The sequence below is a fragment of the Orbicella franksi genome, chromosome 1 (assembly GCF_964199315.1).
Source record: "Orbicella franksi chromosome 1, jaOrbFran1.1, whole genome shotgun sequence".
Taxonomy (NCBI): domain Eukaryota; kingdom Metazoa; phylum Cnidaria; class Anthozoa; order Scleractinia; family Merulinidae; genus Orbicella; species Orbicella franksi.
Genome location: NC_138145.1, coordinates 27532287 through 27547290, shown reverse-complemented (window position 1 = coordinate 27547290; position 15004 = coordinate 27532287). Strand labels below are relative to the sequence as shown.

Genomic DNA, 15004 nt, shown 5'->3' with positions numbered 1-15004 from the left:
CTCCCTACGAGCATTGCTTTCCCCATAATCCTACATTACATTCGTGGTTCAATTGAATATATGTCATCCCTAAATCTATTACAAATTTCTTGGTCTGGCTTCAGGGCTCATTAAGAGTTTCAAAACTCTCCATACAAAACTTGGCACACCGTTTGAACCTAGTCTGGGTTGCAGCTGGATGTGTCACAAAATCTCCTATACCGGCGGTTTAGACTGTCTATGACACAGGCTATTTGAACCCTGTGGCTGGGTTTACCAGATATAGGTCTGAATGGAAGATGGTGGAACAGCCTCATTGATCACACCATCTTCAGAATGAATTTGCAGAGCAATTTCTTGGTCTTCTGTGTTGAGGACAATAACAACCGTCACAGAATCAGGAGTAATGAACCCAATGAATTGAAGTGCAGACTCTTCACTTGCTTTCACTTCTATTCTCTGTGAGCCTGGAGGCACAAACTTGCTGAAGTGACCAAGATGATAAAACATTGGCTGCAAATAGAACAAGACATTTAATATGATTTTGTTGTGTTGTGTTTTTTTTGTGTGTGTGTATGTGTGGATTTGAGTAATTGATCTCAATGTATGTTTGGTGTGTTGGTATTCTTGTCCCAAGTGGCCAATTTTACACAAAAAAAAAAAAAACATGCACTATGGGCACCATTCCATATTTTTTGTATCATAGTTTCCAGTTGTGATATTATGATCTCGAGAAATGTTGAAGGGTTGCCACATGTCAGGAAAAAGTAGAGGCCACAAAAAAACTTGGAGAATTTTTTAGCTGTTTTGGAGAAACACAAACTAAAGCTGCTTCCCTGAGTTGAGGAATTTTCATTTGAGTTTACTTTAGGTTTTGATAATGAGAGTTGTGAAAAACGAAAATATTACAGCTAACTATTTTCTGTATTGACACCTTAAAATTTAAAGGGTAAGTTGAATTTGTTCCCCATCATATGCCTTATTATGGTCAGAAAAAATTATTTCCTGGTCAATGAAATGTCAGGGATTTTTTCCTTAATTAATGGGTAACAACAATAAACTGCACTTTAGTCCAGAAGTGAAATTTCCACCTCAAAAAGTATAAATATTACAGCACTCTCTTCATCTTGGAAATTTATTTTTAGGACATGGGCAGTGTACCTGCTTGTAAAATACTCCATTCTGTGCATCAACAATGATTGGTGAATCAACAAAGTTCTTCACCCAGTTGGGTCCTCCTTCCATGTTAAGAGCTAGGTTCCAGTCCACCCACCCTACAGACCAGTTGGATAGGTCCTAAAAGACGATTCAGGTTTTAAAAGTAAAATATTGTTAGTTAACTTCAAACAGTTCTAGGTCACAACTCCCAATTGCTTTTAAGACTTCTAGTTTATTGCAAAACGTAATATGTGAGACTGTATGAATGTTTTATTTTCTTTGGTTAATATCCACTGCAAATCGGCCATTTAAAACCCCAAATGGCCACTTTTATGTCGGCATTCGAGGTAATTATCTGTAAAATCTTCATCCTGGTCCATAGGATTGTTGCGAACTTTAAATTCATCACATAGTATGGTTGATACCTGATTACGTGACGCAGCTTTATTTCTCCGGTTACGCCTACAGTCCACTTAAATAGGTCACGAAAACGGAGCTTTTCGAAAATGCTCTTCAAACCGGAGGACTTTGAAAACGCCGGCTTTGCGTTTTAGTGTGGGCAGAAAACATTTTGAAACGAAGCTCTTCGAAAACGATGAGGTTACGATAGTCATGATATTGCCGTCCCCGAGTTTTACTCAAACACAAATGCAAAACGACTGGTAATTGATGCGTTTTCAAATTTCTCCGGTGTAGTGTGGACGGAAAACATTTGACGCGTTTTCAGAGTGAAACCTCCGTTTTCAAATTCCTCCGCCGGCGTAGTGTGGACGACGCCTAAATCATCCCCGGATGATTATTTAAAATATCAACGACAAACAAAGTGGATGTAGATTCATGGTGCTTTCCATTACGCCAAAAATTTAGGAAATTTCAGTTGGAAGTCAAATGGAAAGGTTCGGTCCTGCCGGAGTATTCGAAACCACCCCTGGCGGTAATCGGTCGGACCGAAGTTCCAAACCGGTGACATTAAGTAGATTAATCAGTAGATTTCACGTATGTGGGAGATTGAAAGGGATAGAAAACTGTAACAACCACTCCTCTCGGTTAGTCTGGTTCGATCGGATAATGTCGTTCCATTTTTCTTTGGTTAGTTCCACTGCAGGGGCATAGCTAGGGGAGGGGGGGGGGGGGTGTGCTGGGGTGCCTGTGACCCCGCTTTTAAGCAAACAACATACAACAGGTGGCGAAAACGACATGACATTCTCGTGTGAAATATATTCGTAACCGGAAGTTGTGTTAAGCTGTTGTATTACCCAAGATGCTTAGAGAATAAAGTTGTTGTGTTGAGCAAGCCTCGTCAACTTGTGTTGTCATGTCACTGAGCCATACTTTTGCTAGTATGTTTCATTTTGGCGACGAGAATGGGATACTCTACATGCACGAAGACGCATGAGAAATCCAGTGAAGTTTTGATTTTCTCTGTGTGAGGAAAAAGGTTTGTTTTCGACCGAGGCAACTTGATCAAAGTTTGAGCACGTGCTATCAAAATGGCGGGAATTGGATTGTTTGGTCGTGTCGGCGAGTTCAGCCCTGAGCGAGAGACTTGTCGTTCCTATGTGGAAAGAATGGAAATGTTCTTCATGGCAAATAATATCATAGAAGAAACAGGCGAGGGTAAAGAGGAAGCCAATCTCGCAGTTGCAAATAGAAAACGTGCTATCTTTCTGACTGAGATTGGACCCGAAGCATATTCTATCCTGAGCAATCTGCTGGCACCAGTGAAACCAAAAGACACTCCTTTTGCGGACATTATCAAAGCATTGGAGAAACATTACAATCCAGCGCCATTGGAGATAGCAGAGAGTTTTCATTTTGGAACTCGCTATCAAAAACAAGACGAATCCATCAGTGACTTTATTGTGGCCTTGAAGAAGTTATCGATTCATTGTAACTATGGAGAGTTTCTCAACCGAGCTCTGAGAGACCGTTTTGTGTGCGGATTGAACAATCCCAAAATACAGAATAAACTTTTGAACACCGAGGATCTTTCTTTTGGGAAAGCGTGCCAGATTGCAAAGTCAATGGAAATGGCAGAGAAGAACACCCAAGAATTCCGTCCTGTCAGTGCAAGTGATGACAGCCAAGGCATAGTAAATAAACTGGAAACTGTAAACACTAAGGAACCCTCATGTTACCGGTGTGGTGGTAAGCATGCTGCACCTAAGTGTAAATTTAAGTCAGCAAAATGCTACAAATGTAGCAAAGTAGGTCACCTTGCATCAGTTTGTCGCAGTAAAGATGTTGAGTCTGGCATGAAAACAAAACAACCAGGAGCTAAAGGTACTGTTCATAGTGTCTTAGAATCAAACACAGAAGGTTGTGATGATAATGATGAGTTAGGTATTTATTCCATGTATGCAGTTGGTACAGATAATCCTACCAACAAAAGTTATACTGTAGAAATGACCATAAATGGTTCACCATGTGCAATGGAAGTAGACACTGCAGCTGATTACTCAATAATGAGTAAGAGCACACATTCTCAGAAATTCAGTAATTTTCCACTTCGTCCGTCAAAAGTTCAATTGAAAACCTATATGGGTGAAACCCTTACAGTGTGTGGTGAAATGCTGTGTGATGTAGTGTACAAGGGCCATGAATATACATTGCCAATTATTGTAGCTGATTATGAGAAGAAGCCTACTTTGCTGGGAAGAAATTGGTTAAACCATATAAGGCTTGAGTGGGGTGAAATATTTAGTTTAACAAGATCCGAGTTGGAAAGTGCCAAAAGTCAACTTGATGGATTACTAGTTAAACACAGTGAGTTGTTCAAAGATAGCTATGAGGGCATGAAAGGGTTGGAAGCACACATCACCATGAAAGATGGTGCAAAGCCCATATTTATTAAGCCACGTAGGGTTCCATATGCACTAAAAGATGAAGTTGAAAAGGAGTTGGATAAGTTGGAGAAAAATGGGGTAATTGTTAAAACTGACAGATCAGACTGGGCAAGCCCAATAGTAGTTGTGCCAAAGGCTGACAAATCGGTTAGAATTTGTGGGGACTACAAAGTAACCATCAACTCAGCTGTTGAAGATGAGCAGTATCCCCTTCCCACCCAACAGGACTTGTATGCTGCCCTCTTGGGATCAAAATGTTTCAGCAAACTTGATTTGTCGCATGCATATGCTCAGCTAAGTGTTGATAAAGCAAGTCGTGAGTACCTGACAATTAGCACACACAAGGGACTCTATTCCTACACCAAATTACCATATGGGGTTAAATCAGCACCTAAAATATTCCAAGCTAAAATGGATATGATTTTGCAAGGAGTAGAAAAATGTGTGTGTAAGCAGGATGACATTCTTATTGGTGGTGTCAGTTGGCAGGAGAATATCAAAATCCTGGCTGAGGTATTGGAGAGGTTGCATAAATATAACCTGCATTTGAAGATGGCAAAGTGTGAATTTCTGAAGAGGGAAGTTGTCTATTTGGGTTTGAAGATAGATGCTGAAGGTTTGCATCCAGTTGAGGAAAAAGTGGATGCTGTAAAAAGGGCACCAGTACCACAAAACGTCAGTGAGTTGAGATCTTTTTTGGGCATGGTCCAGTACTATCACCCATTTCTACCAGGTTTAGCAACCACACTAGCACCATTACATGAGCTCCTCAAAAAGGGTGTCCAGTGGACATGGACAAAAGAGTGTCAGCAAGCATACGAAGCTTGTAAACAAGGTCTCACCAGTGATGCACTGTTGGTGCATTATGATGGGGACCGTGAACTGAGACTTGCTTGTGATGCGTCCAGCTATGGAATTGGAGCAGTTATTAGCCATGTGATGGATGATGGCCAGGAGAGGCCAATAGCCTATGCCTCTCGGACACTGAGTTCAAGTGAAAAGAACTATGCACAAATTGAGCGTGAAGCATTATCAATTGTTTTTGGTGTAAAAAAATTTCACCAGTTTTTGTATGGGCGTAAATTTACCCTGATCACTGATCACAAACCATTGTTGGCAATTTTCAATCCAAAATCCGCTATCCCCACACTAGCAGCAGCTCGAATGCAGAGGTGGGCTCTAGTACTTTCGGCATATGACTATGAGATTGAATACAAAAGATCTGAAGACCATGCCAACTGTGATGCTCTCTCAAGGCTACCACATGAGGACTCCACAGTGGGAAGTGAGGGTGTGGTCTACAGTGTGAGGGTAATTGATGATGATTTTCCAATCACTGCAGAAGATATAGGAAAGGCAACCCTTGTAGATCCTGTACTTGGTAAGGTACATCAATTTGTGATGTCAGGTTGGCCAGAGGGGTGTCCTGATGAGACCCTCAAACCCTATCATAATAGAAGAAATGAGCTGTCCTGTGAACAGGATTGTGTCCTTTGGGGCTGTAGGGTGATTATTCCACCAATCTTTGGAGCCAAAATGCTGGGGCAGTTGCATTGGGAACACCCTGGTATATGTGGTATGAAAGCAATTGCTCGTACATGCATGTGGTGGCCAAAAATGGATCAGGAAATCGAGGAAGCAGTGAGAGTATGTACAGTATGCCAAAATGTTAGAAATGCCCCACCCAGTGCACCCCTGATCCCATGGAAGTGGCCAACTAGACCATTTCAACGGATCCATATTGATTTCTGTCAGAAGGGTAATGATTACTTCCTTGTAGTAATCGATAGCCACTCAAAGTGGATTGAAGTGAAACATATGAGCTCTACAACTACTGAACGGACTATTGATGAGCTCCGTTTAATTTTTGCTACTCATGGTTTACCTGAAGAGGTGGTGTCTGACAACGGACCACAGTTTACGTCCATTGAATTTGCCGAATTCATGCGCAAAAACGGCATCAAGCACACGTTGGTTCCACCCTATCACCCTCAATCTAATGGGGCAGCGGAGAGGTCTGTGAGAGTTGTTAAGGATGCTTTAGTTAAACAAGTGCTTGAGGGTGAAAAGGGCATCCCTTTGAAACACAGACTTGCTAATTTTCTATTTCGGTATCGCACAACCCCTCACAGTACAACTGGCGTGACCCCCGCTGAGTTGATGGTGAAGCGTTGCCTAAGAACAAGATTAAGTCTGATTAAGCCTAATCTGGCACAAGTTGTAGAGAATAAGCAAGAGAAACAGAAAATGTATAGGGATTTGAAATGTAAGAGGGAAAGATCCTTTGTAAGAAATGACAGGGTGCGGGTACGAAACTCGAGGGCTAATTCTAAGACTGATAAGTGGATTCCAGGCACTATAATTAAAGTTTGTGGGCCCAGACCTATGTAGTTAGGACAGGACACAAAACCAGATATGTGCACACTGATCACATGATAAGAGCACATGATAATGTACTAGATGATGTCAGTGAGCCAGATGTCGTGGTGCCTGAATCAAGTGGTCAGAAAATAAATGATGATAATGTGAATCCTCTCGATAGTACTTCTGAACCACATGTAGATCTGCCTGAAAACGAGGATACTGTTGTATCTCCTTTAGTTGTAAGTAGTCCACCTACAGTTTTCCGAAGATCTCAAAGGATTAGAAAACCAGTTGTTAAACTTAACCTGTAACTGTAGGTTATCACTATGTCTTGGGTATAAGTGCATCCTGAAAATCTGGGGGAAAGCAGTGTAATATATTCGTAACCGGAAGTTGTGTTAAGCTGTTGTATTACCCAAGATGCTTAGAGAATAAAGTTGTTGTGTTGAGTAAGCCTCGTCAACTTGTGTTGTTATGTCACTGAGCCATACTTTTGCTAGTATGTTTCATGGTGAGTACCCTCACTTTCACACAGTGTGATCCCCCCTTTGAAAAATCCTGGCTACGTCCCTGCTACTGGTCTCTGACCGGGCGGAAATGGAAAGAACCCTAAATGAATCAGTTTCAAGTTACTTTGTGAACATACAAGCCATTTTCGTTTTATTAATCTTGTTTACTATTATAAAAACTACACATCAGACATGTTTTTCTTTGAAAGCAAATAAAATGATTAAGATGGTATTGCTTGGCTTGCGCCCCTGTTAGTTTCTTCGGTACGGGGAAGTAATTTTTTTCTGCAAAGTCTGCATAAGATATCCGTAACAGCCATGCGAATTCTCTTAAGTCGCCAAGAATAAAGCATGGGATTCAAAGCGGAATTCATGTAGACCAATGTCCAAGAAGCTTCAAATGCAATTTTAACAGAAGTATTGCTTCTGAACAGTGGATATAAGATAGCTAGCGAGGTGTATGGAAGATAACACAAAAGAAAAATAAGATACACATAGAACATAGCCAGTGACGAGGTTCTGAATCGCAAGATGTTTACAAGTCTTCGGCCCGATTGTAGTCCGTTGATTTGTCTCTTGTGGCGTTGCACGACGCGATAAATCTTCAAGTACAACACTGCGTTTACTACAAAGCAAGCGATAGCGGTGAATGATCCCAAGAACTCATCGTATGCTTGAAAGAACAAAGTCACTGAGCATATGGCGACTGACCCCACGCTAAGGAGACCAAGGAAGCAATACATGCGTCGCTCTGTAATGAACTCGTTGTATCGCAAATGAAGACGTAGGGCAAGGTATCTGTCTGCGCTGAGGACAGTGACTGTCAATAGCGAAAACATACACAAGATGGCAGATAAAAACACCGTCACTAAAAAGAGAATGTCTTGCCTCCGGGTTTCGTTGATGGAGTCAAACTGGTTAAGTCTCCATGCAATGTACATCGGTTGAACGACAAGTCCAACACAAAGATCGGACAATGCTAGGCTGATCAAAATAATATTGGATGGTGAAATGAGAGACGGGTTCTTAACAAAGGAGACGAGAATCAGTGAATTTCCAGCTACTGCAAGCAACGAAAGCGGAATGTTCATCGCAGCATTGATGACATAAGAGATTGAATCGCCTGCCATTTTCGATCGAAATCAGGCGATGGGCTTTCCTTTCTCCAGGTAATTTAACTTAATCATGAAAAGGTGTTGCAAAGGAATCGATATCTCCTGAACTAACATGCTACCAATACGTTGGTGAAATTTAATCATTTCACTATTTACTTACATAAGTATGTGTTTTCTGATCCTCGATAACTTAGAGGGAAATCTAATTAGGTAAAAGCAATCTTCCGCCGACATCGCAAGCAAAAAAAAAGTGTAGTCTTGAAACATGCAGTCATAAGCAGTTCATTCAGATAGCTGACAAATATGTGAACATACGTGAAATACGTGGAATGCTGTAATTCAGTTGCTTTTACCGAAAAGACGTTCGATGTTTAACTGAGAAATCTCAAAGTAAAATAAAAAAAAAAAATTGCCAAAAGATTTAGAGCTTCTCACTGACAGCGACCTCTCGAGGAAAAGCCAGTACGACAATTAAGTCGAGACTATTTATTTAGAAAATGAAATTTGTTGACATAAAAACTGGCCAATTTATCTTAGCATCAATTAAGTAAGGGTCGGTATCATTAGCAGTTTTTTTCAATTGCTTTCTCTGCAGCTGTATTTCCGCGTCGTCATTGGTCAATTCAGCGGGCCGGATATTTCTACTGAGAGATCCACTAAAAATTTGAAGCTGTTTTTGTCGCCAAAATGTCTTGTGATTTTTTCGCCAAGTTTTCTTAACTGTCACTGCAAATAAACGCGAAATACATTTCCTTTGTTAAAGACATGACCACATGTATTAAGACATGTTGGCTTTGTTGGTTTTATTTTTTTGGCATTTAATTTATAAATATATTTACAAACTTTCAATGTATAAAGCAAGGATTCCCGGGGAAACCAATAAGGCTTATGTAAAGAACTACCTAAGACTTAGCAAAGATACCTAAGACTTAGCAAAGGAATATAAATGCTGTCAACATCACACAAAATGATCATAATTTAGGATAAAAAGTGGTTAAGCAAAGCTAAACGCGCAGACGCGCAAAAGCAAAGGAAGACAGAAAAAGCGAAAAAAAAAAAAAAAAAAAAAAAAAAAAAAAACGCGCACAAGCACACTCAGAGAAGTAAACTACACTTGTACTATGCAGCAATCTGGAATTAACCCGTTTTGCCTTTGACGTCTATGTCAGTCATTTGAACCCATTCCTCGTGATTTGAAATGGTCTCCCGAGCCGTTTGTTTTTTTGTTTGTTTGGTTTCTCCGCCTAGTCCCTCGGTGCATTCAGGTAAGAGCAGGCTTTCAGCAACCGCTTGGCTGACCGTTCGTTGGCCTCGTATTCGTCCCACAAGTCAAACAGTTTGGTCTGGAGCTCGCCGTACTTGCGTCGTTGGATTCTTTTGAGTTTCCTGTCAGACACAAGGCGGATCTGCAGGGCTTTTCTCAGGGCTTCCCACACTGCTCTCTCGAAGTCTAAGGTGACCTGCTCTGCGGCTGGGGCTGATGGCAGGATCTCCGGAAGCTGCTTGAAGACTTTGAAGTAGTCGTTCTTCTTCTTCCCCGACATAAGGACGAATAACAGCGCAACTTGTGAGCTAGGTGAAAGGTTGTCTGCACTGCTTGAAGGTGCCGTCAATGTACCAGCTCTTTGCACGGGCCAGGAACTGGAGCTGCTGATCAGTGGCGAATATCAGGTGGCAACGACCACGCACTTTAACGTCGGAGCGGAAGAAACCGTCAGGGATGTGGCCTTCCTCTAACTCGAAGTCTAGATCAAGCGGGTCTTTCGGTCGTAGCTGCTAACGCTTTCTGTTGGCAGCTCGGGCGATATACTCTGGCCAGGGTAAACCTGAGCAGGGTCCATCGGTCATTTGGTCTAGCAGAACTTCCTCGACGATGGCAGAGGCTGGTCTGAAGATATCTGCTGCAGCTTTGGCCTTAACTGTTGCTGTTATTGCGGCAGATACTGCTGTTCCAGGGTCTGCTGGGTGGTTGTGGGCGTTGGTTTTACAGGCGGGTGAAACTTTACAGGGTAAAAGTCGTTGGATGGTTTTCAAAGTTCTTCAAATACGATCGGCCATCGATCGATCAACGGACTTTGTTTGACCTTGTTGCTATGTAAGTGCTACAAGTGAATGCTAAACAACGCGCGTAATCAAACAAAGATATTTAGACTCAATCGCACTTAAACCACGCCAAGACCTCGGTCGCATTTTAAGTTCTCTACAGGGTTACAGTTTCTGAAATTCGATCGGCCATCGATAAACGAGCGCGAATTACCAACGAGCTAGCCTGCAGTGCAGGCGTCTTATTGGGGCGAGTGAGCGTCACAACCTTGCGACCGCCTTTTTAGACTGCCATGTTAGACCGCCATGTTAGACGGTGGGGGATGGGGGAGGGGAAAAATGAGCTCCACCCCTCCCCTATCCTTCCTCTTGCCTATCATTCACCCCCTTGGTAAAACTTTCTTTCTCTCCCCAGTCTTCCACTGCGTGAAAAATTCAAGATGGCGGCTAAACTTTTTACGATGTGAGCGCTCGCTCGAAAAAATCTCGCCTGCTCTGCAGGCTACCAACGAGCGCATCAACAACATCGGCATAGCGTGGGGGACGGAGAGAGATTAGGGCGAGTGAAACTAGCAATTACAAACATGTCATCAAGATCGTATTTGTAAATGGGACCATTATAACATCAGCTAGGCAAATAAAGACAATCTTGTAAGAATATATGCACTTTAATTATATCATGGAGCGAAATGACTTCTGTATGGAGCGAAGTAACTCTTGTATGGAGCGAAGTGACTTCGATTATGGAGCGAAGTGACTTTTGGTTGGGGCGAAATGACTGGGGGCGAAATGACCATGGGGCGAAATGACCGGATACCGCTTTTACCCAAATGTACTACTAACCTCAAATTTTTGTGGGCCCTGCTGTAAGTTACTGATCCCCTTTTTTTTCCCTCGGGTTTATGCATGATTCGACATGATAATAACAGGTAATACCATTCAAATACAACTTGGAAATAATCAAAAGGGACAAAACAACGGTCTGTAAGTAATACTTACAGCAGAGACCGAGAAGAAAAGGTAAGTCAGAGGTATACCTATAAGGCAGCGTCCACACTACGCCGGAGAAATTTGAAAACACCGCTGAAATTATTACTACGGTTAGGCCTACCGTCCACACTTATCCGTCACGAAAACGAAGCTTTTCGAAAACGCTCTTCAAACCGGAGGAATTTGAAAAAGCCGGCTTTTCGTTTTCGTGTGGACGGAAAACATGTTGAAAAGGGAGCATTTCGAAAACGATGGCGTCACGAAAATCGTGTGATTTCTCTGACTGAGTTTTCCTCAAACACAGATCCAAAATGACCGGTGACTGTTGCGGTTTTAAATTCGTCCGGCGTAGTGTGTACGGAAAACATTTGATGTGTTTTCAGAGTGAAAGCTCCGTTTTCAAATTCCTCCGCCGGCGTAGTGTGGATGGGCCTAAAATATTTTATAACTCAAGTGGTGATTTGCTCTCTCGCCACGTCAATGATGCTAGACCACCACAACGGTCGCAACCTCTATAGTCTCCTTCGCAGCCGTTTTTTGGGATGTCACGCAACGTTGCGTGACATCCCCAAAAAACGGCTGCGAAGGAGACTACAACCTCTAGAGACGAGATTGCTCCCCAACTTACATTGACTGACTTAGATTTATTACCCATTTTGGAGGGACTTGAAACTTTGGCAATTTTTGCCACAGGAAAAAAAAAAACATTTATTACTAACAGTAACTGTATATCAAATACCTCAATGATGCTATGGCTATACTGATTTCCTCTCGACCAGTCCCCTAGACTGACTCTTGGCGGTTTGGAGGTCTGGGGATCAGCACAGGCTTCAGTGGCAAGAATGAAATGATCAGGAAATCTGTACAAGAAAGAAACACAAAACACTAAATATCATATGGTATAAATGTGAACTAAATAACTGAATAAAGTCAGGTCAAATATGGAAAGAATTTGGCTACAAGGGCCAAGTAGCCAAGAGCTGAACATTCTATTATTGGCAATAGCCCACTTTCCCATTTTTCAATCCTAGCGAGCTTGTATGATTATTTGTTCATTCTGCACAGTGTATATGGACATTCAAAGTAAGTCCACATGCAATAATGTAATTTTAATTATTACTTCAATTCTCTGACTACCAAACTGGACTTGGCCTGTAGCCTCATTATTTCCCACTCTCAGGAGAATTGAAAAATAGTTCAAAATAGCAGGTGTTCGAAATAGCGGGAGTTTAAAATTACAGCTGATAGTAATTAACTGAAAAACGAATCCAAGGAAAATGGTTTTGAGTTTGAAGTAATGGGGAATTCGAAATAACTGAGTTCGAAATACCCGAGTCCAACTGTAGTTCAATTGTTGAACTAAATTTTCTCAGAACATCGTAAAAAAAAAGTGTCAAGGTAAATGTTCTAAATTATACATGCAAATATTAATTGAGTTGCTACATGTAAAGGACAAGACGAACCTGTCCAGCTTTACAGCTTCTGGGTTCAGTATGTGGGTGCAATAAAATTGTATGAATTGTAATGCGCTAACAAGGTTCAAGAGGGGTTCTTAAAATACTGACTTAGCATAATTATATGATTGAAAAGCATGAAATCACCTGTTGTGAGCATCAGTGAGAACTTTAGCAGGCATGTACTTGTCCTCATACCAGTGGACGCCAATTCCAGCAACATACTTAGCTGCCCCTGGATCACTGAGAATGGTGTCTACCCAGGATGGCAAGAAAAGTCGCGAATCATCAAGCATAATGATTTTCACATCAGCATGACCTCGCAGTGACAACATTGGACCCAAGTCCTCTTTGATGAAGTCTCTTTCCATTTCAGCTGTGTATCCCATGCACTGGAAACTAAAACTGTCACATGCACAAAAGAAAATAAGAAAATAGGACAGACTTTTTTTAAGAGAGGCAATATTTTAAACAAATAATATGGCTGTTTCTGTATAAGTGCATGAGAAACTTATTTTGTGAGTTTTCCTAAAGTAACAATAAAATGTGCAGAAGGTAGGTTACACGATTTAAGGGATACTGCACTTAGCTAACTACATTTATTTAATTTAAAAGAAACATTCTTTTCAAAAATATTGTAAGAGTATAGTCTGTGTTCAAATCCAGTGGACCATCAGGCCTTATCTCTGGTTTACATAGCATGAAGCAACTAGAGTAGTTCTACCCCCCTGGGTAGGATGTTAGTCCATTGCAGTGTTACCTGCAACATTAGCATTAGCTTTGCCAGTACCCATTGATTCCCACTGGTCGAGGAAGGCACTGTAACAGGAAAGTCTAGCAGCTGAAATATTTGCAAATAGTATTCTCGATATTTTTATAATGAAATGAATTTCTAGTTTTGCTCCAGAACTGTTTTCAATATGAATTAACCTCACAATCTAACAATTAGCTTTTTAAATTATATATATAATTACCCCAATTACTCCTTTATTCATTCTCTCATAATCTGCCATAGAGGAAATTAATTGATTTATAAAATTTAAAGCTGCAGAATCTTACAATGGAATAAATCCATCTGAAGGTTCATTTTGCACTGTAACTGCCCAGATCTTTACTCCTTTGTCGTTGTAGGCCTCAACGAACTTAGCAAAGTATAAAGCCCAGGCTTTGTGGTATTTATCACCTGCATTGCCTTTCAATTGACCAAACCCAGTCATCTTGTCATTTGTTTTCATCCACGCAGGGGCGGACCATGGACTTCCAAAAAATGTGATATTTCTCTTACTTGTCTTCATTGCCGTTAATATCAGTGGGATTTTAAAATTCAAGTCTTCCTCTGCAAGGCTAAAGTTGGCCATCTCTAGGTCACCGACATTGTCATTGTAGGAGTATGGTCTTGTGGAAAAATCACAACTGGCCATGGGGATGCGACCAATAGCGTATTCTATACCTTCCACTGAGTAATATGAAGAAAGGAGTTTCTGCTTCAAGGTTGTGCTGATATTTTGAATATTAATAGTGGCAGCATCTGAGGAACCAAAAAAGGAAGCAAACAAATTGTTATTGACTACATGCAAATGTACAGTTCCAAAAAATAACTATATACCTCCCCATGGAAGAAAGTTTTTATAAGACCCCCACCCCTCTGGAATTCCAATTAAGCTTCATACATTTAAAGTTTTTGGTCTTACAGAACCTCCCACCCCCATGAAATTCCAATACCCTCTGTGAGAGGAGTATGGGTATTTTCTGGAACTGTTCAATGATAGCACACTATTAGAAATTACATTCCATTCTTTTTCCTCGTGCCGATTCTACAGTTCTTCCCAACTGGCCTAACTGAACCACTTGGAATCGTTGATCTTCATGATCAGTAACTCAAAATTTTTAGGTTCACGTATGAGTTCCACATACCTGTGAATGCGCCTCCAAAGCCAAGTATCTTTTGAAATGTAACGCTTGAATTCACGATCAACTGTACTCCAGTTTGCTTTGATTTCAAATTTAAACTATTATTTAACCTTGCTGTCGTCAAGCGGAAACGATCTCCAGCTTTCCTGCTCGTGTAAACTGCATATTCTTTCGTCGAGAGAGGACTTCCTTCGCTGAACGAGTCGCAGTCCTTTTCCGAGCAGACACAAACAGTTCCTCCGTGTCCAAAATCTTTGCTGATACATGTAGAATACTTCGGAGGAGAGAAAGCGCTCGTAAAAGCAATAAGGAGTCCCAAAAATGAGCAAAAAGTTGAAAACAACGACATTTAGGATCGCAAATGATTGAGAAACATAAACACTTCTCACATTTTGCGACAGGCGTTCCTTTCGAAGTCGGTTGTAGCCCAGTTTCCCACGAGACGATGTCACAGTTTGTCACGCAAGTACCAACAATCGCGTTTGTTGTTTGAAATTCTTTCAAACTGAATTTTCAAGTTTCCTTGAGGCCTGGTTAAGGTTACTTATTATGAATTTGAAATATTTTTTCCAAGTGAAAAAAATATATGCTTTTTGGTCAGGTTGTCAGTAGTTGTGTGAGGTGTCATCCATCGT

General features: G+C 41.2%; 2 protein-coding genes and 2 pseudogenes across 2 annotated transcripts; 1 reads left to right on the top strand and 3 right to left on the bottom strand.

Moving 5' to 3' along the window:
- Positions 1 to 244: 244 nt before the first annotated feature.
- LOC145500503 (lysosomal acid glucosylceramidase-like) lies at positions 245 to 14718 on the bottom strand. The gene is made up of 6 exons (XM_081480037.1): positions 14373 to 14718; positions 13518 to 13986; positions 12606 to 12863; positions 11744 to 11864; positions 1141 to 1275; positions 245 to 492 (listed from the first exon to the last, which is right to left on the bottom strand). Exons 1-6 carry the CDS (start codon positions 14716 to 14718, stop codon positions 253 to 255), a joined length of 1569 nt encoding a protein of 522 aa, XP_081336163.1. The 3' UTR covers positions 245 to 252.
- LOC145500560 (uncharacterized) lies at positions 2370 to 4056 on the top strand (annotated as a pseudogene).
- On the bottom strand, positions 6961 to 8228 carry LOC145500524 (adenosine receptor A3-like). The gene has a single exon (XM_081480056.1). It carries the CDS (start codon positions 7984 to 7986, stop codon positions 7078 to 7080), a length of 909 nt encoding a protein of 302 aa, XP_081336182.1. The 5' UTR covers positions 7987 to 8228; the 3' UTR covers positions 6961 to 7077.
- Positions 9216 to 11659, bottom strand: LOC145461263 (uncharacterized; annotated as a pseudogene).
- Positions 14719 to 15004: the final 286 nt, after the last annotated feature.